The sequence below is a fragment of the Ochotona curzoniae genome, unplaced genomic scaffold, assembly GCF_017591425.1.
Source record: "Ochotona curzoniae isolate NIBS_2020 unplaced genomic scaffold, NIBS_Ocur_1.0 contig_2210, whole genome shotgun sequence".
Lineage (NCBI taxonomy): Eukaryota > Metazoa > Chordata > Mammalia > Lagomorpha > Ochotonidae > Ochotona > Ochotona curzoniae.
The window spans coordinates 56201109-56225956 of NW_024465369.1; the positions used below are offsets into that span (position 1 = coordinate 56201109).

Genomic DNA, 24848 nt, shown 5'->3' on the forward strand with positions numbered 1-24848 from the left:
TCCGATGATTCACTCCCCAAGTGAGCGCAACGGGCCGATACTATGCCGATCCGAAGCCAGGAGCCTCTTCCGGGTCTCCCACGCAGGTGCAGGGTCCCAAAGCCTTGGGCCGTCCTCGACTGCTTTCCCGGGCCACAGGCAGGGAGCTGGAAGGGAAGCGGGGCTGCCGGGATTAGAACCGGCGCCCATATGGGATCCCGGGCGTGCTAGGCGAGGACCTTAACCACTTGTGCCACCGCGCCGGGCCCACAGCATGAGTTTTGATACTTTTGTTTTTATTTTCATTTCTTCAAAATTTTTCTTACTAATTTCTTCAGTGACACATAGCTTATACGATCTTCAAAAAGATCGGTTTTCTTTTTCACTTCTTCAGCGACACACTGGTCATTCAGTAGCATGCCATTTAACTTCATATTGTAAATTTTCTATTTTTCTTCCTGTTGTTAATTTTGTTTTATGGCTTTTCATTTAAGGGAATGTATAATAACTGCAATAGAGAGTATCATACCCAGATGCGAAGATACAATGCAGTTTACATCTCTACTGCCAAATCAAAGAACTCTCAACGAAACTGTTAAATATATCTTGACAATAGGATGCTGGACTCTCTGCAGTTGTTCATACCTACAATGTCAGGATGTGTGTTTAGCAGATTGATGGACTTATGACTGTTTATGAAAGACAATACTATTGTAATAATATACGGGGAAATCAGTTGAGTAGGGGAGGGATTTAAGGAAAAGATTTAAGAAGGGTAAAGGGGAAATGTTAGAGCCTATGAGACTGTATCATAAGATAATAAATGTATTGAGCTATAAAAATATTAGTAGATTTAGCAGTCTTTTGTCTCAAGCTAAAACTGTTGTTACTGGCTCATATCATAAGTGCCAAAGTCTTGAATTAGATTAGTAATTCAATAAGAGGAAGCCAGCAGTGAACCAAATCATCAAGGAATTTTCTCCAAAATAAATCAACTCCCTTTTTATTCCCTCATCACTAAGATTCTAAAGGAAAGTGGAGATGATGTGACAGATAATGTTTGTGTCAAAAAAAAAAGAGGAAAAAAATGTTAGATTATTTTAAGATATCCATCACCAACCTCATAGAAAATTCTTGAAATAGGTCCAACCTCCTTTTTAACAAAAAACAGAGCTACAAAATGGCAAAAGTTCAGAGAAAAGTATAGGTGTGAAGCCATATACACAGCAAACACAAGCCACCTTCAAAGCTTTTGTGCTAGCTCCCACCAGAACTCACTGCATTATATTTCAGACATCACAAAATTTCAGCTCATCATCCTAAGAAAAACAGTTTACTGGTCAGATAACTTTGTAAAAAAAAAAAAAAAAAGAAAAGAAAAGAAAGAAAAAAATAATTAAGAAGCTATAAAAAAACACAAAAATTCTCTGTTCTGACATTTAAGAACTACTCCATGAAGCTGACGACTTTTTTTTTTTTAGATTTCTACTCATATTTTTAGCATTTTAGCTTATTCCTTAGCATTAATTTTTCTATGGTAAAGCTCAGTCAAGTTGACAATCATTCTAGATAATAAAGACAATAAAACTGCATGAAAAAAAACACCAATACACAAATTCCTGATAAATATCTAGAATGTTGAAATGTTTCAGAATCAATTTCACTGAAGTATTAGAAATCATCCAATGACTACTGAGTGCTAATTTAGCCTAGCATTTCCTTAACTAGTTGGGACTTTCCTTCTTCGGTGCCTTCTCCAATGTTCAGCTTATTAGGCGACAATGACACCTACTGGCAGCTCAAACCAACCATTAGTTCTCCAAGACGTCTCCAGTAGGTTAGTTACATAATAAGACCCAACAAATGAAGGAACACATACACACACAAACACACACATACACACCCCATCCTACCTACAGGTAAAAGTTTGCTCACAGGCACTCAGTTCTCCACAGAATTGCATTTAAGACAGAACCAGAAGCTTTCATTCTGAGAGGTCATTATTCTTGTAAAATAAAAGACAAAGAACGAAACAGCAACTATGAGTTTATCTAAAGCACAAATATTTCACAACTCTGAAAATTCAGAGCAAACTCTAATGCTCTCCCTTCTCTTTCCCAAATGGTATTTTGAGGGGGAAAAGTGAAATTTTATGTATGCATGAAGATTTAAATATACTAATGTAAATTATCATTAATTTAAAGAATCACATCTGTGAAAGTTTTTCTGATGTGCAGTGCTAAAAGCAGCTCAGGAAAATGATAAACTTACTAATACTACATTAGTTGGTATCTTCTAAACCAGGCAACATTTCAAATGGCTTACACTTTATCAATTTATGATGCTTCTTTTAAAACTGCCTTTCCCTGAGCTGTAAACTCGTCTTTCTTAGACTGTCCTCCTGTAATTCCTCTTTTAAGTCCACATTTTACGTGCAAATAATGAATAATAAAAACATCTTAGGAACAAGACAATTTGCAGTTAACTATATCTGTAAATTCATTTTACCTCAGTCCAAGAGGCTCGAGCAATACACGTTCCAAACCTAAGAAATAAATAATTCATAATCAGCTTCTCAATGCCTATAAAGGAAACTAATTGCAAGCTGACATCTACCCCTTCCCCAATTCAGACCACGATCTTATTCTCACAGCCCTTAACAGCCACAACATGTAGTGGGTAAAAAATAATAATAATAGACAACTGGTTTTCTAGTCATTTTCCAACTTGCACTCTCCGTGCTTCTGTTAATTTCTGAGGCCCCTCACTTAGCCTGACTGAATCCCGCACCCTGTCCTATTCGCCCCTCCAACTCCACCAGCACCAAAAAAGAACAAGTACGGATTTGCAATCAGCCTGGATTCCTGAAACAACCCTTGTCAACTACAAAACGCGAAGCTGGCCGCGATCATTTCCACCCCAACCCATATTTGGCATAAGCTCCTCGTGACTACTCTATCCTTCAAGCTTCGAGCCTGCCAGGAGAGTGAGCACTCAAGCCAACGGACAAAGGTGTGAGGACCCCCCCCCCCTTCCAGCAAGGACAGCCTCACTGGTGGGAAGAACTACCAGCCAGGGATTACATAAGATATAACTGCATAGCTCCCAGGATCTTTCCGACCACCAGTCAAGATCTGGCTTCTCCGATCCCCCCCACCCCCACCCCTCCCCGGTCCGGGAAATGGCTCCAAGAAGCCATCCCTGGCACTGCTCGCAGGCTGTGTGCAATGTCGTGTCCTCTCCTCGCCCGGGGCCCTCGCTACCCCACCTTGGCTCGCGCCTGTCTCTTCTCCCCGCCTCTCTCTCCCCAGCGGCAGGCCCTCACGCAGTCCCACAGAGCTCACCCTCACCCCGCCTCACAGGCTGCCTTCTCCTCACGACCCTCCCGAGCGGCCGCTACCTGCCTGACGGAGAGGCTCGGGAGTCCCTCACGAATCCGGTCACACCGCGTTCCCCCACAACCCGCCTCAGCCCCTGTCTACAATCTCCGCCGCCGGGGAAAACGAAGAATCCCTTCCAGCTAGACTCGGCGGCCCCCACAGACAGCCTCGCCGCCTACCTGTCACCCCGCTGTCTCCGGCTTCCTGCCGCCACCGCCTCCCGCAGCAGCCAGCCAACTGCAGCGCAACACCCAGCCCTCTCATTGGCTGAGCCCACGCTCACAACAACGGCCTCCCTCAGTGGCTGCAGCGATTCCGTGGTCTGCCCCTACCCTCGTCTGTGCAGCGCCTAAAGAGTCCGGCCTGCAAGCCCAGGCAACGTCTCCTCCTCCCACCTTTTTCTTCCCGACAGGTCAGCTATCGAATTCAGACTGAGGGTGCCCCTGTGTGAAGGGAAAGTTTCAGACGTCCAGGCTTCCTCTTGTCATCTCCCTCTGACCCAGGTATCTGCGACCCAGGAGTGGAACGATCATTGACCTCTCCGGTTTCCAGCCGTAAAGACCTCGAGGGGACAACTTCCGTTTCCGGGTTGGCCGTGGCTGGGTTGTTGTGTCCGGAGAGGTCAGGTTGCTGCGGCCCGGTCAGTCGGGTGGGTTCTTGGGCGACGTCTTAAATCGTGGTAAGAGTTTGTTCTGGAGACTGCAGAAAGGGAGGGAGAAGGCGGAGAAGGGCGGTGAGCCGAGGCAGCCGGAAGAACTGGCGGTCTAGCGTTAGGAAGTCCTCCTGGGGGGGCGGGCTACTAAGGGGGTGAGAGCAGAGACAGGAAGGAACTCTGTTTTTTTTTTTTCCGTAATGTTCTCCGTGTTTCAGATAGAGAGGGGTTTGGAGTGTGTGTTGGGCAGTCTTAAGTTGTACGGTGGCGTGTGGCGAGGTGTGCTCGTGCTCTGCCTGTCCTCCTAGCTGCAGTGTCCAGGCCGGAGGCGTCCCCCTTCAGTGTGACCGTGCCCACCAAACGTGCCGCTCCATCTTCGACTCTGGTACGATTGCATGTTCTCTGTGGAGCTACTATTCTTACTAGAATCGCTTTGACCTTGAGCTAGTCATCCGTTGTTGAGTCCTTGACACAGTACATGTTGTATTTTTTACAATCAAGTGTGCATGACAGAAGGGTCTATATAGAATACTTGAAGGGATTGTATGTACACTCCTACAACCACACTTCGGGTTAATAAATAAGGCATTGCTTTCGTTACGGGGTGGTTGAGGGGGTGACAGTTAGTTGAGGAGGCCACAGTTCTTGAGCATGTGGGTAAAGTATGTATGATGGTAAAGTGTCATTGGGAAGGGTGTGGTGGAACACGCTTGGGGGAAATATCTAGAAGCTCCTTTAGAGGGACAGTAAAGTTTGCTCTAAAATGCTGCTTAGAAGCCACCTGTGTTCACTTTTGTAATTCCAGCTCCTGGTCCACCAGGAGGGTTACGACCCTTCATTTGATTGGTTTTTCCACCTGTGGTATATTCCTTAAAAAATGAGTTTTCAGGGTGTTTCCACCATGCTGTGTAAATACAATTGGGATGCCTTTGTTGTCAGACTCATGCCCTTGCTCGTTCTTATATTTGGGAGATTCATACTTTTGCTTGTCTTTTTTCTTTTGCTGTACAGCATCCTATGATGTTTGCCATGATTCTGTTGTCATTTGACACTTGGGTTGCCTACAGTTTGGATTCTTGAGAAAAGATTAATCACTTGTTATACACATGCAAAGGCTCTTCCAAAATAGTGCTATCCAATAAAAATCCAACGCAGATCACATACAATTTTAAATTTCCTAGTAGTCACATTAAAAAATTCAACAGTATTTCATCTAGCCAAGTATGTCCAAAATACCATTTAAAGATATAATGAATAATAAGTTATTAATGAAATATTTTGTTTTCATACTGTCTTCAAAAATAATGTGCTACACAAAATAAGATACATGCTTACAAGCTGTGTCAGTTTGTGTGCTACGCTTTTGTACACCCAATCGTGTTTGTATTTTGTAGTTTACAGTTAAACGTGTAGATTCATGGAGTGAACATTGTGGCACACCGAGTTAAGCTTCTGATTGGAAACACCATGGGTCATGTACAGGTGTCTGGGATGCAGTCTGCTCTGCCTTGCTGTTCACTCAAGCTGGAAGGCAACAAATCATGGTCTCAGAGCCTGGTCTCCTGCTGCTGGCGTATGAGGCCCCTCCGTTCCCAGCCACTGTTTGGCCTGTCCAGCTCTTTTCCATCGCAAGCATTTGTTGCCTGAATTAATGGCTTGAAGACTTTTCTATCTGTTTTAATAAATTTTTGAAATTTAATTTTTATTGGCAAGTCAGGTTTACAGATAGGAGAGAGAGATAGAGAGAAAGCTCTTCCATCCACTTATTCACTCCCCAAGTGGCTTCAGTGGCCAGAACCGAGCCAATCCAGGGAGCTTCTTCTGGGTCTCCCATGTGGGTACAGAGTCCCAAAGCTTTGGGCTGTCCTCTACTGCTTTCCCAGGCCACAGCAAGGAGCTGGATGGGAAGTAGAGCAGCTGAGGTACAAACCGGCACCCATGTTATCCCAGTGGATGCATGCCAGGTCATAATTTTTTTTTTAAAAAGATAGATTCCTAAACCCGGCGCAGTGGCGCAGTGGTTAAGGTCCTCGCCTTGCACACCCGAGATCCCGTATGGGCGCCGGTTCTATCCCGGCGGCCCTGCTTCCCTTCCAGCTCCCTGCCTGTGGCCTGGGAAAGCAGCAGAGGACGGCCCAAAGCTTTGGGACCCTGCACCCACGTGGGAGACCTGGAAGAAGTTCCTGGATCCTGGCTTCAGATCGGCATGGCATCGGCCGTTGCGCTCACTTGGGGAGTGAATCATCGGACGAAAGATCTTCTTCTCTGTCTCTCCTCTCTGTATAACCGCCTTTCCAATAAAAACATAATAAAAATAAATCTTAAAAAAAAAAAGAGTGAGCTGGCAAATGGGAAGCCTCTCACTCTCCTTTAAAAAAGAATAGATTCCTATCCCTAAATTGCTCTAAATATATTTTAAGATTTTCTAATAACTGATTTGAGAACCTATTTTGAAATTTAAACTAATTCTGTTTCCCAGCTCTGCAATTGGACCTTTCACATTTCCCATGTCCATAGCTAACATATTGGGCACTGCAGATGTAGAGTAGCGTTGCTGGCTACATGGTACTAAAATATTCAACTTTTTAGATCATACTAGGTTTTCTTGGGCCCCTGGCATCCATTTGGGAGACCCAGATGGAGTTTCTGCCTTTGGCCCTTGCCAGCTCCAGCATTCTGCCTATTTGGAAAGTGAACCAGCAGTTTAAAGAAACTTATCTGTCTCTTTTTGGTTATGCTACCTTTCAAATAAATATTAAACATTAAAAAAGTGCTTCCCAGAGCTTTTGGAACTATGTCATAAAAGAATTATTTCAAAAAAATATGTTGAAAAAAGTTTTTTAATTTCATCAGTCCCATAAAACAAATAGGGAGATAAATTTTTACTATCCTCTGGAAAAAAAATGAAAGTGCCTCAGATATTATATTATATTATCTATATTATAGAAATAGATCCTTTCTGAAATATTTTAATTAGGTAATAAACATATGAAATTATTGAAAGATGTCTGTGTAGGAGAAATAAGGCTATGTTTACTTCCAGGTTTTCTTTCAAAGATCTTCCAAATCATTATTTATGATTCTATTAATAGGTATAATGATAAATAAGTATAGTTAGCATTTTATTTTCAGTATAATAATATAACCTAAAAATAGTGTTTGCATCATACTAATGCTTCAACTTTGACTTTCAATAGCTCACTATAAAAATCTGGATCCTTAATTTTGTACCATCTTCTTTGTACACAGATATTCACCTGTATCAAAATTCTAGAACTCATATTTGTCAAAATGAAAGTGTCTTCTGATCTCTTTGAACATTAAAAAATATTTTTGTTTTTTGTTTCAAAAGCAAAATGAAAAAGAGGGTTCTTCCATTACTGATTCACTTCACAAATGACCACAGTGGCTGGGTCTGTGAGGGCTGAGATCAGGAACTTGGGCCGCCATTCGGGTCTTCCTTGTGGTGGGACTCAGCTTTTGAGCCATGAACTGCTACTCTCCCAGGGACGTTGACATGAGGAACTTGCATCAGAAACAGCCATGGACTCAAAACTGGCCCTCCAATATGGGATGCTGGTGTTGCAAGTAGTGACTTAATCTGTTGCACCACAGTACCCCTTTTAAATATTTTTAAAATAAGATGTTATTAATTAAAGAGATCTTTAAAAACATGACATAAATAAGCCAAGACGTTATCATTCTAAATCAGTGCTTCTGTGTTTTGCCCTATATTGAATCTCAAAAATCAGTCTGAAATCTGAAACCGTAATTTTTCTCCTTCAAGTTATTGAACGCACCAAATCTTTTTGTAAAGGGATCTTCACTTTTATTTTTTATTTTTAAGATTGATTTATTTTTATTGGAAAGTCGTATCTACAGAAAAAGGAGAGACAAAGCTCCATGGTTGGAGCTGAGCCACTTCATGCAAGGCAACCACTGGATATCAGGCTACTAGGCTACCACACCGGGCCCCCCAAATAATCTTTTTAAATGAGTTTTGTAGTTATAACGTGTGTTGGCGACTGTCTTTTCATTCTATGTTAAATATGCAAATCAGTGTGTTTTTGGTTATCTTAACACGTTTATTAATATTAAGTAGATTGATGTGTCAGTGTGTACTTTTTTCATCTTGGAACTGTTTAATAAACATTTCACCAACTATATCTTTACTATCTTTTAAAATGAAGTAGAATAATATTAATATTCTGAATATTGAGCCTGCTCATTAGTGCAGATATAGTTGAAATCACTTGGTTGACTTTATTTCAGAAGAGCAGTGATTATAGAAACGGTGTTGCTAACATCACACAGAGTGTGGTATGGCTTTCCAATTAACTCATACCCTTAATTTGAAATTCATCATCATCTAAATCGGGGCTGAGATGTGTACTTTTATATTGCCTATAAAATAACACTAGTAAGACTGAAGTCTCCCCTTTGAGGACATACTTTAAGGAAACAAACCTGTTGACTAAAATTGGTCTAATTCAGGAATAAGAAACTGCAGTCTATAAGCAAAGCTTTCACCACTGTCTATTTTTGTTTTGTTCATGAGCTGAGAATGTTCAGAAGGGTTTTTTTTTTTTTTTTAAGATTTTTATTTATTTATTTGAAAAGCAGGATTACAGAGAGAGATCTTTCCTCCACCCACAGGTTCATTGCTCATACCGCTGAAATGGCAGGAACTGGGCCAGGCTGATGCCAGAAACCTAAAACTTTATCCAGGGCTCCCATGTTGGATGGCAGGGCTCCAAGTACTTGAAGGACCCATCTTCCGCTGCTTTCCTAGGTCCATTAGCAGAGGGATAGGAAGTAGAGCAGCCAAGATTTGAACCAGCACCTATATGGGGTGATGGTATCACAGCTTATACTTAATATGTGTACCACAATGCTGGGCCTCTATTAAAAATTTTTTTCTGGGCCCAGCAAGGTAGCCTAGTGGCTAAAGTTCTCACCTTGCATGTGCCAGGATCCCAAATGGGTGCCGATTGTGTTCCAGCTACTTCACTTCCCATCCAGCTTCCTGCTGTGGCCTGGGAAAGCAGTAGAGGACAACCCAAAGCTTTGGGACTCTGCACCCACATGGGAGACGTGGAAGAAGCTCCTGGCTCCTGGGTTTAGATCAGCTCAGTTCCAGCTGTTGAGACTGCTTGGGGAGTGAATCAGTGGATGGATGATCTTTCTCTCTGTCTCTTCTCTGTAGATCAGATTTTCTGTCAAAAATAAATAAATCTTGGGGAAAAAAAGAATTTTTTTCTGAGACATTTATTTGAAAGGCAGAGTTAGGGAATGAGTTGCATCTGCTGATTCATTCCCCGATGACTCCAGCAGCTGGGGCTGAAGCCAGGTTCCTGGAGCTCCATCCTGCTCTCCCATGTGGGTATCAAGGACTCACTACTTTCCCAGGCATGTTTGCAGGAAACTCATTGAATGTCTGAGTCACAGGCAGTGACTTAACCCAAAGCACTACACTAGCCCACAAGAATTTTTTGAAGATTTATGTCTTTATTTGAAAGGCAGAGTTACAGAGAGAGAAACAGAGAGAAATCATCCATTGCTAGTTTACTCTCAAATGACTTCAGCAGTTGGTACTCCTGGTCAGGACAAGGAGCAAGGAATTCTGTCCATGTCTCTTACAAAGGTGCCGCTTTACCTGCTGCTTTCTGAAGGACATTAGCAAGGAGCAGAATGGATGCCCGAGTGGCAAGCAGCAACTTAACTCCCTGTGATTGCCCCCTAAGAATGGTTTTTTTTTTTAAGATTTATTTTATTTTTATTGGAAAGGCGGATATACAGAGGAGAGACAGGGAGGAAGATCTTCCGTCCAGTGGTTCACTCCCCAGGCGGCCACAACGGCTGGAGCTGAGCCAATCCGAAGCCAGGAGTTCTTCTGGGTCTCCCACACGGGTGCAGGGTCCCAAAGCTTTGGGCTGTCCTCGACTGCTTTCCCAGGCCACAGGCAGGGAGCTGGATGGGAAGCGGGGCTACTGGGACTAGAACTGGTGCCCATATGGGATCCTGGGCGTGCAAGGGTCACGCTGGGCCCAGTAGTGTTGCTTCTTAAAAGAATCATTTAGCAAAGGAGATAACAAAACTGTGTACATTTTTGTTATGCGTAATTTTATTTTTTTAAAGATATATTGTGGGCCTGGCGCGGTGGCGCAGTGGTTGAGGTCCTCACCTTGCACGCCTGGGATCACATATAGTAGGCCCAGAAGAAGTTCCTGGCTCCTGGCTTCGGATTGGCATAGCATTGGCCGTTGCACTCACTTGGGGAGTAGGTCATCAGACGGAAGATCTTCCTCTCTGTCTCTCCTCTCTGTATATCCACCTTTCCAATAAATAAATCTTTCAAAAAAAAAAAGACAAAGATACATTGTAATTTTATTTGAAAGTCAAATATACAGAGAGAAGGAGAGACAGAGAGGAAGATCTTCTATCCATTGATTCACTCCCCAAGTGACCACACTGGCCTGAACTGAGTCCATCTGAACCCAGGAGCCCAGAGCCTCTTCCAGGTCTCCCACATGGGTGCAGGGTTGTAAGGCTTTGGGCCGTCCTCTACTGCTTTCCCAGGCCACAAGCTGGGAGCTGGAAGGGAAAGCAGGGCCGCCAAGCTTAGAACCAGCACCCACATTGGATCCTGGCGTGTGCAAGGTGAGGACTTAAGCTACTAGGCTACCACGCCAGGATCCATGTTACACATAATTTTGTATTAGGACTTTAAAATGAAGAAAAAGTATTACTTAGAAGTTAGGAGCGATGGTGCTGAAACCAAATTGCAAGAATGTGAAATTCTAATTATACCATTTACTGTTTTTGTTACCTTCACAGAGTTACTCAATTTCTGGAAATCTTACTGTCTTCGTAAAATGAAGTTGGTCTGAGTTTAAGTTCTGATGTGTTAGTACTGGAGCTAAAGCCGGCATTTTCTCCTCGTGAGTTAAGCCGCCATATTAAAAAATGGCATCCATGTTGGTGCCGGTTTGGGTCCAGGTGGTCCACCTTTTTCTTTTTTTCTAAGATTTATTTATTCTTCAGCTGCTCCATTTCTAATCCAGCTTTTTGCTAATGGCCTGGGAAAAGCAGCGGAGATGGACTAAATGCTTGAACCCTTACTGTCCATGTAGGAAACCTCAGTGAAGTTCTTATTTTCTGGCTTTGACCTAACCCAGCCTCAGCCATTGTAACCATTTAAAAATAAACCAGCTGTTGGAAGATCTCTCCGTTCTTCTCAATTGTGCTTTTCAAATAAATATATAAATGTTTAAAAGAAGAAGTGGAGTTAGTACTTGTGCAGTATAGTGTACCTGTCACATAGGTCCTAATAAACATTTCCTGTTACTACAACAAAGAAGGGAAAAAAAAAACAGTAAATGGTAATCTCTGCATATTGAAATTACTGGTTAGGTTTTCAAATTTCCGGTCTACAAATACTGATTTGTCAAAGTGTTTTATAAAATCTGTCAACTCGGGTTTTTTACATATTTATCTTTTTTTGAAAATATAAACCATTTGACTTCACATGTAAAGAGCAAATTGGGCTTTTTCAGGTCTATAATCTGCCTTTCTCCCTTAATGTAACTCTTTCCTAGGCATGGCCCCTGGACATGGACATGGGCATGGGCAGGAACATGGTCACAGTCACGGTAAAATGGAACTTCCAGATTATAGGCAATGGAAGATAGAAGGGACACCGTTAGAGATCGTCCAGGAGAGGCTGGCTGCGCAAGGGCTGAGGGATCCATGGGCCCGGTAAGAGGAATTCATTTAGATAGTGTTTACCTTATAGGATTAATATGTATGTTCCTTTTCAATGTATTCTCTTAACAGTCATGGAAAAAATGGCTTTTTTTAATACAGAGTTTCAATATCAGCTTTTTGAGGTATCATTTATTTATGGTAAAATCCAATCTCTATAGTTTGTCTTTTCTAAAGCTTATACAGTTAGAATCAGCCGTAAGAGTTCTTGTTTTGTTCTCTTACGTCACGTAATGTTTTTGAACATGTGTTGCTTCTATGCCTAATCCTGCCTTTCTAGTGCTTTTCATATCCATTATATGAGGTCTGTCCATGGATATGACTCATTTTGTTTGCCATTTACTAGTTTTTGGCTTTTGGCTATAATGAGTAAAGGTGCTATAACCATTCAAGTAGAAGTCTGTGTGAAAGAATATTTTCATTTCTCTTGGGTAAATACCCAACAGTGGGATTTCTGGATCATATGATAAATGTTTAGCTAACTTTGGAACAAATTGACTTGTCTGGGAAAGCGTATGTTCTAGTGATTAAGACGCTGGTTGGGATGCCTGTGTCCCTCTCTGAATACCTGGCTTCTGTTCTGGCTCCAGTTCTGGCTCCTGCTTCTAGCTTCTGACGGATGCACGTGCTGGGAGACTTGGCTTGATTTCCTGGCTTTGACCTCAGCCCAGCTCTGACTGGTGTACATGTTTTGGGGCAAACCAGCAGACTCACTGTGTTTTTACTCTTCCTCACCTTTTCTCCCTCTCTGCTTCCCTCTACCTTAAAAAAAAAAGTCAAAATGGCTGTGCTGTCTTGTGTTCCCACCAGCATTCCGTCAGGATTTTATTTGCTCAGCGTCCTCACTAGCACTTCGTATTATTAGTTTCTGTTCTAGCCATTCTAGTAAATATGATCATTATGGTAATATTGAGGTTTATAAAATGAATAATATATGAAAATGAGTAACTTTCCTTCTACTCCTAGAGAAGTTTTTGCTCTTGGGGGTGTTTTGTTTTTTTTTTGCTTCATTGTCATTGTTATTCTGTCAAAGGAGTATTGAATTCTGTCAAGTGGTTTTTCAGTGTAGAGAGAGTATCATAGTTTTGTTGTTTTTTTCTTTTTATATTCTGTTACTTATGTTGACTTTCGAATATTCAACTGCTTGTATTCCTGAGGTAGACCCTAATTCATAATGTGTTATTCTTCGGGATATTTCTGGGTTTCACTTTCGGAAATTTTGTTAAGAATGTTTACATTTATCTTCTTAAGGAAAAGGCAGTAGTTTTATTCTAACATCTTTGATTTTTACACCTAAAATTATGTTTAATTAACATTTATTTTCTGTAAGTCATATTTTTAAATTAAAAACTTTTTGGTTTTCCTGACAGTGTTTTTTTTTCACTGATTTATCTTTACCTGTAGAACATGACATTTTTTTGACCTGTATTTACTTCGCTGTCGAGAGTGCTTAGACAAATGATTACCAAAGCAGAAAAAGCTGACTTCTAAAGTTTAAACTGCTGTGCCAGAGACCAGGTGTGAAGCTCTCGAATAGTAATGGTGCTATCAAGTGTTTTACCTTCCTCTGCCAAAATATCTGACACATAAGCATGTTTAATCTTTACAACAACCCTGTAAACTACAAAGTAATCTTTGCCCCTGACCCCAGATATAGGGAAAAAATGGATGATATTAGTGTGGAAACAATGGTATTACCCACTTTCCTTTGCCCTTGACCCTTTGTACCCTGATCAACTAAGTAAGATTATTAAAAAAAAAAATTAATCACTAAATAAAAGAGTAAGTCAATAGTGCCATGATGTACTTAAATAGCAGAATGTTAAACTTGTAACTGTTAGCAAAGGACTGTACTACTGTAATATGGGGGAAGGTGGTGGCATGGGACAGAAGGGAATCACCATACCTACAGAACTGTATCATGGAAAATAAATCCCAGAGCCTATAGAACTGTATCAATATTAATAATAATAATAACAACAACAAAAAACAATCCATGGCATTAAGAAAAAAAAAAAAGAGATAAAAGGAAGTATCTTGCCAAAAAAAAAAAAGAGAGAGAGAGAGGGTGTGAATCCTGACCAGTTAAGTATCTTGCCCATCCTGAAAGGCTGTGATTCTAGTAAAAGCAGAGAGAAGATTAAAACTGTCTCCTAATTTCATCTTTCAGTCATGCAGTGACAGGTTTGGCTGTGCCACCTAACTGATATGTGACAGATGGGTTCAAGGGAAAATTTTTTTAAATTTGAAAATTATAGGGCCCGGTGCGGTGGCACAGTGGTTAAGGTCCTCGCTTTGCACGCCTGGGATCCCATATGGGCGCCAGTTCTATCCCGGCAGCCCCGCTTTCCTTCCAGCTCCCTGCCTGTGGCCTGGGAAAGCAGTTGAGGACGGCCCAAAGCTTTGGGACTCTGCACCCGCGTGGGAGATCCAGAAGAGGCTCCTGGCTTTGGATTGGCATAGCATCGGCTGTTGTGCTCACTTGGGGAGTGAATCATCGGACGGAAGATCTTCCTCTCTGTCTCTCCTCTCTGTATATCTGCCTTTCCAATAAAAAAAAAATAATAAAATAATAATAATAAAAATTGAAAATTATAAAAAATTCTGAGTAATAATGTGTAGGAAATATAAAATCATCAAATGCTTTTTAGTTTATTTTGTACATGAAGCTTGGAAATGCATTCTTAATTAACCTTTGCCACAGAAACTCCTGAATTTATCTTCATATAAATTTGCATTTATACGTGTTAGAAAGATAAAACTTAAGTTTGATTTTACTCAGTGAGTGTACACAGCTGGTGTGTGATTATAATTTTTCCTTTCTTCTAGCAATGAAGCGTGGAGATACATGGGTGGCTTTGCGCACAATGTTTCCTTTGTTGGTGCAATACTGAAAGGATTCAAGTGGGGATTTGCTGCGTTCGTGGTGGCTTTGGGGGCTGAATATTACCTGGAGTCCCAGAGTAAAGACAAGAAGCATCACTGAAGGTAGTGCCTCAAAGTCTCTTGGTGGCTTCCTGACTCATGTGAAAATAAGATTTCTTCACTGTAGCCTACACAATATGCTTATCCCCTAAAGAATGCTGATAAGATTTAATAAAGTAACTTTAAAAATTACTGATCGGTTTTTTAGTCTTAAAAAATCTTAGGCCAAATCAGATTTAGCTGGCACCTAGCATGGGTTCGGTATTAGCAGCAGGGCATTCTGCAGGCGGCGAGCACGTACATGACTGAGCAAATGGATGTGCTCTAGCATGTTTAAAATGGGAGCTAGCCTTGCTGCTTTACCCATCCTCTGAAGATGGTTTGAATTACCTAGATTGTACTGTAAAGTTCTTGCTGCGTGGTATGTCATCTGTGTTTTCATTTGTGATGGCAGACTCTATGCTTGCTTTAATCCTGGTTGTTTCCCTGTGGTAACAAGCTTGATGGATTTTTGTTTTGTGTCTCTAACAAGAAACTAGACGTTTGCTCCGTATCATTGACTTCTACACTTTTAATTAAAAGTCTTACTTAAGCAAAAAGTGCAAAATGACTTGTTGAGAAGGAAATGATTATTGAAACAAATTGCAGGGGAATTTTTCTTTGTAAATGTCTTATTTATAAATATACACTGGAGTAATCACGAAGTAAATGAGACACAGGGATTCCTAATAAGCTGATAGTAGTTGTTGGCTTGTGGTAAGAGGAATCACAAAAGCAATTCACTTCAAAAAAGGTAATTAAACAGTTTGAAAAGGAGCAGTGGGCAACTCAATGTAGCAAGATGTTATAAACATTGTAACGAAGAAGAAAAACATTTAACATGTGAGCTGTAATGAAAAGAGTGGTGAGGTGACTATGTAAATAGTCAAAGTAGATTTTAGAATAAGTATCACTTGGTGATAAAAAAGGAACATTTCATAGTAGAAGGGTCATTTTATTCAGAGGGAGAGCATACAGAATTTTAACTGTGTGAACATAGCTTCAAAATATATGAGGCAAAACGGGAAATAGGCCAAATACAATTAACATTCAGAGACTTCAATACTCCTTTCTCAGTGATTGATGTGACAAGTAGATGAGAAATCATTTGGTCTGTAGAAAACTCAGATAACACTATCACCTGACTTGTAATCTGTAAACTGAACAAAGTGAAGCACTTAAATACCTGGGGCATTTACCACAACAAACATTTTAAGTGAGGCTCAATAAATTTAACAGGATTGAAATTACACAAAGTATTTTCAAATCACAAGGAAACTGAATTTAACAATTAACATCTGAAAGATATTTGGAAATAAGATAGCACTCTTAAAAATATCTGATACTGGGCCTGGTACCGTAGCCTAGTGCATAAAGTTTTCACCTTACATGTGCCAGGATCCCATTATGGGCGCTGGTTCTAATCCTGGCAGCTCTGCTTCCCGTCCAGCTACCTGCTTGTGGCCTGGGAAGGCAGTTGAGGACGGCCCAAAGCTTTGGGACCCTGCACCTGCTTGGGAGACCTGGAAGAGGCTCCGGGCTCCTGGCTTTGGATCAGCACAGCTCCAACCATTGCAGCCACTTGGGGAGTGAATCAATGGATGAAAGATCTTCTCTGTATATCTGACTTTGCAATAAAAATAAATCTTTGTGGGAAAAAAGGTGCAGGATGGGCATTGTGGTGCTGTGGGTTAAGCCACTTCTTGTGATGCCTGCATACCATATCTGAATGCTGGCTCAAGCCTTAGCTTGCTCCCTTTCTGATCCAGCTCCCTTTCAACACACCTAGGAGGCAGCAGATAATGGGTTGGGTACCTCAGTCCCTGCTGACTTACTGAGGTCTGGATTCCTGGCTTTAGTTTGGCCCAGCCCCGCTTTGTGAGGCAGAGGATAGCCTTTCTGTGGTGGGTCAATGGCTAAATCCTCACCTTGTGAGCGCAGGGATCCCATTAGGCATTGGTTGCTGTCCTGGATGCTCCACTTTTTCACGCAGCTCCGTGCTAGTGGCCTGGGAAAGCAGTAAAAGATGACCCAAAACCTGAGCGAGAGACCCAGAAGAAACTCCTAGCTCCTTTCTTTGGTTCGGCTCAACTCTGGCCGTTGCAGACGTTTAGGGAGTGAACCAGCAGATAGAAAATCTCTGTAAGAATCTGCCTTTGCGATGAAAAGGAACCTTTTTTTGTTTTGCTTTGTTTTGTTTTTGAAGTACATTATGGTTAAAAAGAAATGTTTTGCTTTTAGGTTTTTTCCAGTTATACTATTTATACATTATTAATTAAAATCCTTTTGAAGTAAAATGTTAGTACTACTGCAAATGTTACACTGCCTTCATTAGAATTACTCAACTCCCCAAGCCAAATTTAAAATAACAGCATTAGCATGCATATATCATGGTGGTCTAGCGGCTGGAGTCCTCACCAGGGTCCCATGTAAGCGCTGGTTTTGGTCCCAGCAGCCCTGCTTCCCGTCCAGCTCCCTGCTTGTGGCCTGGGAAGGCCGTCGACCCTGCACCCATGTGGGTGACCTAGATGAGGATCTGGACTCCTGCCTTTGGATCAACACAGCACTGACTGTTGTGGTCACCTGGGGAGTGAATCATTGGATGGAGGATCTTCCTCTCTGTCTCTCCTCTCCTCTGTATGTCTGGCTTTGCATGCATATATCTGCTAACTTGGTAACTAATCTACCAAAGCATCTCTAAATTTACTTTTAAATACCTTGGTCAGGTATTTTACCTTATTACAATAAAACAAAAAGATTTTTTAAAAAGCTTTACATTTAAATGAGTTGGGCTTTTAAATGGCTAGTTTATGGTCACAGCTCTTATGGTATATATGTATGATACATTTTATTTTAGTTATTCTCTTACTTTAAAATTTCCATGGGAAACACTGACTATTCAGGGACACAGTCCTGATGGCCAACTCTGTGGTTCACAGTAACCATAGCAATGAGTGTACTAAAAATAGAGGAGTGCCTTTGTCAGCACAGATGGGATCATCTTACTGAGGAAGAATCAGGTTCACCAGCAGTGGTATCACCTGGACCTGGGAATCCACATGACAGTAAAAGAACACAATAGCATGAGCATTTAGTACAAGCTGACAATTAGGTCTTCTATTCAGACAAGATGTTCTAGTGACACATAATTAGAAAGTAAACAATTTCCAGTAACTAAACATGACAATCTGTATATTTAACCGATGGTGAGATTTAAGTGAGAATATTATTCTCTTTAATTCTTGACCTATTTTTGATGATACCACCAAAGGCCTGCGGTGGTAGTGATTTGCCACAAATTCCATACTTGGAAGGCACTGCCTCGGTCATGGGGCAAGGGCATTAGAATTTGAGTCTGACTAAGCATTCTAACAGCTGTCATGTAACCTTCCCTTTCTTGATGAGTTGATCACAAAATACTAACCATCAAAGGTCTAAAATAATTTGTACATAATACAACCAGGCATTGGTTGCATTTAATAAAACTGCTCATTTTTGTTGGTTTGACTTTTTTTGTTACACTACAAGAAACAGAATCACTACATGCAAATAATACCTGCTAAACCAACCTTCCTTCAACCAAAATGCACCTACAAGGGCAGACACAGTGGCATAGCATGCCAACATCTCATATGCGTACTAGTTTCTGTCCCAGTTATTCCACTTCCAATCCAGCTCCATACTAATGTTTGGGAATACAGGGCGGGATAGCTCAAGTCCTTGGACCCTTGGAGGAAACAGAGAAGAAACTCCTGGCACCTGGTTTTGGATTAGCTCAGCTCTGGCTGTTGTGGCCGTTTGTGGAGTGAACTAGTACATGGAAGATTCTCCATCTCTCCCTTTTACTCTGTAACTCTGCCTTAAATAAATAAAAGCTTAAAATAAAGCATTTACTAGGACAAAGGCAGGCTCCAGATGTAGATGCCAAATACAAATACAATCAAAATTCTCAATCTTTAATTTGGTGAAGCTCATAGCACCCAGGTAGATTCCAGAATTGTCTAGATTTCAGATACATAGTCAGAAATTGGTTGTGGGAAGGTCAACTTTGTGGCACAACACTGCCTGTGATGCTAATACCCCATATGGGCACCAATTCATGTACCAGCTGCTCCATTTCTTATCCAGCTCCCCGATACAGTGCCTAAGAAAGCAACAGAAGACGGCCCAAATGCTTGGGGACCTGCACCTATGTAGGAGACCCAAATGGAGTTCCCAACGCATTGCTGTGGCTTGACCCAGCTCTTAACCATTCGCTGAGTGAACCAGTGGATAGAAATTATAGCAGGCCTATCTGTAACATATGTCTTGAGACTTGGACATCAGACATTTGCCAAATTATGTCTAGAGAAACTGCTGTGAGCCAAAGCCAGAAAACCCATCCAAATGAGTTACACTAGTATGATTGTGAAAGGGAATGAGCATAGAGTAGAAGTAAATGTGACCACTAACCCAGGCAAGCAAAGAAAAGGAATAGGACAGTAAATGTCTAGATGAAAGCTTGTGTTAGAGAACTCATCAAAAAAATCTGGAATGGAAGGATACCAAGCTTCCTATGCTAATAAAATTCCAGAGTTACTATGTTTTTAGTTTAGTCAGTACCTATTCCAAGAAAAATTAAAGGACTCACTGAAAGGTCAGACTAATCCCTGGACATGTTACTGGTTTTAAGTAAATTGATTTTCATGTTTGTAAGCATTATTGTATTTATGGTTTTTATCATTGAACTTCTTTGATCTATGAATGTATAAATTTCTATCTAATTTAGAAATGTTAAGTGGTTGTTTACCCATATGTTTTTCTGTCCCCCATTTTCTTACGCAGGCACTCCAATAACATAGGTTAGGCTGCTTAATGTGTTACAGCTTTTCTGATCTTCTGTTTTTTTCTTTCAGCACTATTTATCTCTCTGTCTCATTTGTGATATTTCTAATATTGTGTATTCAAATTCTCTATTCTTTCTTTGGTATCTAATTTTCTGATGATATTATGCAGTGCATTTTTCGTTGCACTTTATGTCTAGTTTCAATTTGAGCTTTGTATTTTTCATGTCTCAACATGTTCAATCTCTTACTGAACCTATGGCCTGCATTTATGGTATCTTTTTAAATATCCCTGCCTACTAAGTACATTATCTGTGATATTTCTGAGTTTAATTCTAGTGATTGATTATTATACTCATAATAGATCCTATTTTCCTGCATCATTTGTTTGTTTGTTTGTTTGTTTTGGCAGTCTTTTATATAGTTAATTAGGACACAAAGGTTCAAGGGCTACAGGAAAGTGGGTAAGACTATTACTTCCGCATTGCTTTTTTTTTTTCTGCCTTTGGAGTAAATGGGGAGATAAAGGGAGAAGACCCACCCAGCCTCCCACCCATCCCAGGCCCCTGATGTGAAGCATGCTCTGAGGGTCTTGCTCAAGTGATTTTGATAGTTCTGCAGTTATGAATTGCTGCCAATCTTGCCAATCAAAGCACAATGAAGTCACTGCAGAATCTGTAGACTGAGTCCATCTTAGAGTCGGTTTGCCCAGTTTTTCATGGCCAATATATGACTAGAGTTAGTTCTGTCCTTTGTTGTGGTGCCAGGTGTCTTCTGCAGGTTCCAATAGACTGCCATATCCTCCATGCGCACCTGATTGTGTTATCCACTGCTCTGTCTGAGCCACTGAGAAGGCTCAGCTCTGGCATTTGCACTCCATGGCAGACCATGGAACCTGCACTTCTTTTCATGGTTATGGTTCTCAGTCTGGTAGTTCAGTTGGGGAGATCCCCAAAGAAACTTTGTCAGAGGTGATCCCAGACCAGATTCTTGTGTGTGCTTGCCAGTACAGAGCCCGGCACAGTCCATTGCCCCAATCAGTTGGTAGTTGGAGCAATTGCTGGTTTGGTTCTATTTCCAGCCCTGTCTTCCACTGGAACCAATAGATGTTGCATTCCAGCCTCATTCTGCCCAACACACACTCAGCCCTCACATAAACCAGTGGGAACTGCAGTCTAGTCGAAGTGACTCACAATAACCCCCACCAGGCCTGGCCCCTGCTCCAGTTCCCGTGCTTGCCAGTATGTACAGTAGACTAGTCCAGTCTGTCCCACATCGCATTCAGCTCTCATACATGTCAGTGGGCATTGAAGCCTATAGTTCAACCCAACCTGGATAGTTTTTTTTTCTTAACATTTACTCACCTTCATTCGAAAGGCATATAGGATTTGTGGATAGAAATGGAGACAGAGAGAAAAATCTTACATTCATTGGTTCACTCCCCAAGTGGCTGCAATGACCAGAGCTGACCCAATTCAAAGCCAGAAGCCAGGAGCTTCTTTTGGGTATCCCACACAGATGGAGGGTTCCAAGGTTTGGGGTCACCTTCCCTTGCTTTCCTGTGCTACAAGCAGGGAACTGGATGGAAGGTCGAGCAGCTAGCACATGAACCAGCACCCATATGGGATCCTAGGGTTTGCAAGGTGAATATTTAGCCATCGAGCCATTATGCTACACATTTCCTGGATCTTTTGCAATTTATTGTTTTTTGCCAGATATTGCAAACTGATCTTTGTTATATTCCAAATATTTTTGCATTCCTACAAAGATCTGTTCTGATTAGCCAAGAAAGAAAAAAAAATAAACAAGTGAAAACAAAACAAAAGAAAACCTCATGGATCCAGTGTCGTGGCATAGCAAGCTAAGTATTTGCTTGTGGCACCAGCATCCCATGACAATAGCCTGGGAAGGCAGCAGAGGAAGACCCAAGTCATGGGCCTCTGTACTCACATAGGACACCAAGAAGAATTTCCTGGTTTCCACCTTCAGACTATCCAGCTCAGGCTGTTGAATGGATGGAAGATCTGTCTCTATCTCTCTTTCTTTAGCTCTGCCTTTCATTCAAATCAATAAATCTTAAAAATACATATGTTAGTTTAAAGTCATGACCTGTAGTCACTTCTCTTACTAAAGTCTTCCAAGTAGGATGTGACTTGATTTTCAAACCCACAATTCAGAAAATACACTTGTCTCTTCAGATGGTGTTTTTTGATTAATATTTTCTATATTATATATAGATATGTCTATATTTCTAATCCCTTCTTCAGAAACCCTTCAAGACAGTAGCTGTAAACAAAATGATATAAGAAGTTTTGCATTGCATTCCAAGTACAACTGATAGACTACAGATTCACATGAAGGTATTTTCCCAACTTTCTATTTTGAAACAGATGAATTTAAGGAATATACACACATCCTTCTCTAGGAGATATCAGTTATTCAAATTTAGCCACAGTTGTTTCCTGTGGAAACACACACCCTCTCACATGCCACAAAATCATTTAAAATTAACTTTTAAGCTATTTAGTGATATTTTACCCCTAAAATCTCCAGGGTGTATCTCTCGTGAGCAAGAATGTTTTCTTGCATACTCAAAAGATCATTATCAAACTTGAAGTTAACTGAATGGTTATGTTCTCCCCAAATTCAGTTGTGGAAACCCAGTCCGTATGGTGATAGTTCTTAGAGGTGGGACTTTGAGAGGTGATTACATCTTGACAGTGTAACCCTCCTAAATAGGGATCAATGCCTCCATAAAAAACACCGCAGGGAGCTCTTCCTCTTCCACCATGTGTGCATATGATAAGAATACCAACGACCAGCCAGGAATTGAGACCTTGACTCTGCTTGTGACTTCATCTTGAACTTCCCAATCTAGAATTGTGAGAAAAACTTTTCTGTTGCTCAAAAGCCACACAACTTCTGTTATTCTGGTATATCTACCCGTGAAACCATAGGCACCCAGGTTATCTGTAGAGTCTCTGAAATTCTCATTTGCTCATAACTGGTCTTTAGTGATTGATTTGATGATGATCCTTTTATTTCTAAAATAATGCCTTTTCCTCCTGTCCTCCAATATGTATAGGCCCTCTACAAAGCCAATCCAGTGAATTCCCCAAAGCAAAGATTGTCCAGTTCTCTGTAATAACCTTGGTTCACCATCATCACGTAGCACCCCATTTGCTCCTTTTACAACAACGCATTCATTATCTTTAATATTAAGAAAGTGAAATTCAGAGTCCTTAACTTCGCTGATCTCACACCAGTATTTATTATGTTTGAATCAAAATCTGAATTCTGATTTCAAAATCCTTGTTCTTTCTACCCTGTCCACTGTATGAAATCAGATTACTCTGTCTAGTACTGTGGTAGGTTTTTGTTTTATTTAAATGAGACATACACTTATTACTTACATGAGGATTAACAAACATGCATGTGTTGGTATTTCCTCTGTTGACATGCTAGAACTCTTAGGGCAGGGTTAGTCTTATTCTTGGAGACATCCTCAGGACCCAGAATGATGCCTGGCACATTGCAGGTACTCAGTGAACCCCTACTGGATGAACTCACAGACTCAAAATAAATATATAAGGCATATTTGCTAAATTGATTTCTTAATTTGGGACTATAAAATTCATAGTGAGAAGTTAATGGTGATAAGAAGAAAGACCAGGAATACAAGACAGTGGCATAGGTTGAGGACAGGTTTAAATGGATGGAGAAGGATTGAGGAGAAGCAGAGAGGCATAATCCCAGGAGATAGGAGAGGACAGGCTGATGGCAGAAGGACTCCTGGAGACCCAGTGGAGCAGCGCTGCAGTACACAGATATGCCAGGGGAGAATGGAGCTCCACCAGTGGTCAGATGGGAAAGGGAATACACTGGGAACTCAGGAGGTGACCCCCACCTATAGAACTTTACCTTCCTCTCTGTCTCTCCTCTCTGTATATCAGACTTTCCAATAAAAATAAATAAATCTTTAAAAAAAGAAACCTTTCACAATCACTAAGATTTTTCTTAAATCAGCATGTGCAAGACATCTGACTTGGGTTTTGATTAAAGGCATCTGTTATCGCCTTGATCTGTGGTACATGGTACCCAGAAGCTAGATTGGCTCCAGATGCTTTTTCTGTCATTTTTGTCAAATATTCTTTCATTGTAACCACAACCACCTGTCACTTCTTGCTCCTGGTCCAACTCTGGTCACTTTCCCATTTGTCAGCTCCTAATAACCTAGGAAGCCAGACAAATGAACTTGTTAATATGTGTGATAAAAATAGCAAGAACCCAAGGATCTTATAAATAAGCTGAACTGATTTTGGTGGCACCTTTTTTTTCTTTTAAACTTTATAGTTCTTGATTAGTTTGCTGGTTTAAAAGTATTTCCTAATAAATGAATTATTACCATATATGAAATATGTGGTATGTAATATATAACTACATAATTACACATTTAAGTTCATGATATTGAAAGTTTCAAATCTGCATGTCCTCCCTAGGAATTCTTTGGAAACAAAGTCTGAAAGAACTCAAGAATTTCTTTAGATAGTAGTACCTTGGCACATGGTAAAAGGCTTAAAAAGGTTTGTTCAATGGTAAAAGAATGAATGGATATTATAGCAAAACCTAACAGTAGGATTATATTTTCATTTGCTGCTGTGCATTTAGCCATGGGAAAAAAGTTCAGGTGCAATTTCTGCACCCACCTTGCTTTACTTATGAAGACTGATGGTATGACTCCTATAGAAATCTAGCATATCAGAATTAGGTGGCTATTTTATCCTTCTCAAAAGTTTGGACTTCCAGAACATCAGAGAAATCAAGATAGGATGTGTGACTGGGCAGAACAGGTATAGAATCTTTGCTGTGATGGTGAAGTTTCCACTTCCCAAGCCACTGTGTTGGAAGGAAAGGCACTGGATAAACTGGTGGAGGCTTGGGGTCTTGTCTTGGTTCTGCCACTGAACAGTTGTGAGATTTCTCAATCTGTTTGTTTGCTTTAAGCCTTGGGTTCCTCATTTGGGTTGTAGGGGCAGAGGCAGGAGGCAGAGAGCAAATATTTAGAGTAATTTAATCATTCTGAATCTTGGCTGCACATTGAAATTATCTTGGGAGCTGTAAGAACTTCTAATCCCTGAGACTCAACATCAGAGATGCTGCTTTAATTAGTCTGGGATGCCATTTGGTCCTGAGGATTTAAAACTCTTCAGAATCTAATGTGTGGCAAAGTTGATAACTGCTAAGATAGATGAAAATATGAACATTTGTTGGTTCTCTGTTAAGTGG

The 24848-nt window shown here is 40.9% G+C and overlaps 2 protein-coding genes across 11 annotated transcripts in view; one reads left to right on the plus strand and one right to left on the minus strand.

Annotated features, from left to right (window-relative positions):
• Positions 1 to 3832, minus strand: part of FAM126B (family with sequence similarity 126 member B) — a 66889-nt gene extending 63057 nt beyond the window's left edge. Inside the window, exons 1-2 of one of the 3 annotated variants that reach the window (XM_040971966.1) lie at positions 3755 to 3832; positions 2488 to 2524 (exon numbers count right to left, since the gene is read on the minus strand). The gene's annotated coding sequence lies outside the window, so the exon portion shown is untranslated. Of the gene's footprint in view, positions 1 to 2487; positions 2525 to 3538; positions 3599 to 3754 lie in introns of those variants that run through there. The other 2 variants (XM_040971967.1, XM_040971968.1) reach the window with 2 other exon arrangements.
• Positions 3833 to 3918: 86 nt separating this feature from the next.
• On the plus strand, positions 3919 to 14883 carry NDUFB3 (NADH:ubiquinone oxidoreductase subunit B3). Of its 8 annotated transcripts, XM_040971975.1 has the most exons (5): positions 3966 to 4038; positions 4230 to 4396; positions 10849 to 10952; positions 11610 to 11769; positions 14605 to 14883. In XM_040971975.1, the coding sequence occupies exons 4-5, from the start codon at positions 11612 to 11614 to the stop codon at positions 14759 to 14761; spliced, it is 315 nt and encodes a 104-aa protein (XP_040827909.1). In that variant the 5' UTR covers positions 3966 to 4038; positions 4230 to 4396; positions 10849 to 10952; positions 11610 to 11611; the 3' UTR covers positions 14762 to 14883. The 8 variants fall into 8 exon arrangements, with proteins under 8 accessions (XP_040827904.1, XP_040827905.1, XP_040827908.1 ...); XM_040971974.1 differs by lacking the exon at positions 10849 to 10952 and having other exon boundaries at positions 3947 to 4008; positions 4320 to 4396; XM_040971976.1 differs by lacking the exon at positions 10849 to 10952 and having other exon boundaries at positions 3947 to 3999; positions 4320 to 4396.
• Positions 14884 to 24848: the final 9965 nt, after the last annotated feature.